Consider the following 1054-nt stretch of genomic DNA (forward strand, 5'->3'; position numbering starts at 1 on the left):
GCCAATAAACATCGTAGTATTCGACATCTGAGTTATTTTACATCTGAGCACAGCTAGAAACAGGGCTATGCATATGCTTAACGACGGTACATCTGCCCTTGCCCGAAGGAAACGTAAGACCAATTTTGGAATGAACTGAAAAATGAAAATATGAAAGACCAGCTCCCGACAACGTCTTCCGAGCCATCATTCCGTCTTGCGACGTAGTCCATCTAGTAAATATTGGTAGACGCCGCACAAAACGCAAGATACGACCAGCCACCAGCCGGTGACGGTTATAGTAGCTATCGACGTTGCAGACCATTGACCCCCGTGTACCGTGTATATGTTTAAGATGGTCGACAGAAACCCGATGAGCGAGTTGACCAACGTCGGACTACAGCTTTGTGAGTGTCGACGCGCGCGAAACCTGGTCAAGCACGGCGTCTTACATGATGATGTGTTGATGCACCCAGACGTAGTTCGCACGCCACTTGAACCACAGCCACGCCAAGCCGATGGATGCGACGCCCGAAAGCACAGAGGCCAGAGCAATCAGACAGTCGTTGACCCAGTATGACACCGTCTGCCCGACCTTGCCCATGCTTTCGAGAACTTGCGACCTCTTCAGCGAGGCGAACGTGGAAGGAAACACAATGTAGCCTGCCAACAATAGCCACGAGAAGATCTTGGCCAGCAGAGACCACCACCAGTCTATCTCTTTGTCGTTTTCCAGCAACATCTGATCATATCTAGAGACGGCATAGGTCTTGAAATGCTCCTCGCTATCGTACGCGGGAGGGGTAGCGTCGTCGTCTTTCATGCCCGTCAACTACGGCGCGTAATGCCGTGAGAGTGCTGAAGAACAGATCAAAGAAAAGGCAAGGCGAATGATAGAAGTAATAAGGAGCGAAATGAAGCTCCCTTGTTCAGAAGAAAAGGGAAGAGAGAAACGCATGGAGCCTTCGTGTGATCCAAAGAAGGAAAGAAAAAAGAAAAAACAGAAAGGGGAGCGAAGCGCCTCAAGAGTTCACAAGGGCTCCGACCTGCGCCGTCAGACTTTCTCTCCTAACCA

The 1054-nt window shown here is 50.2% G+C and overlaps 1 protein-coding gene across 1 annotated transcript; it reads right to left on the reverse strand.

Moving 5' to 3' along the window:
* Positions 1-427: 427 nt before the first annotated feature.
* On the reverse strand, positions 428-802 carry CTAM01_17385 (uncharacterized protein; the record flags this gene model as incomplete). Its single annotated transcript, XM_060533369.1, has 1 exon — positions 428-802. One exon carries the CDS (start codon positions 800-802, stop codon positions 428-430), a length of 375 nt encoding a protein of 124 aa, XP_060372053.1.
* Positions 803-1054: the final 252 nt, after the last annotated feature.

Source organism: Colletotrichum tamarilloi (assembly GCF_030869305.1).
Source record: "Colletotrichum tamarilloi strain Tom-12 chromosome Unknown Scaffold_587.1, whole genome shotgun sequence".
Taxonomy (NCBI): domain Eukaryota; kingdom Fungi; phylum Ascomycota; class Sordariomycetes; order Glomerellales; family Glomerellaceae; genus Colletotrichum; species Colletotrichum tamarilloi.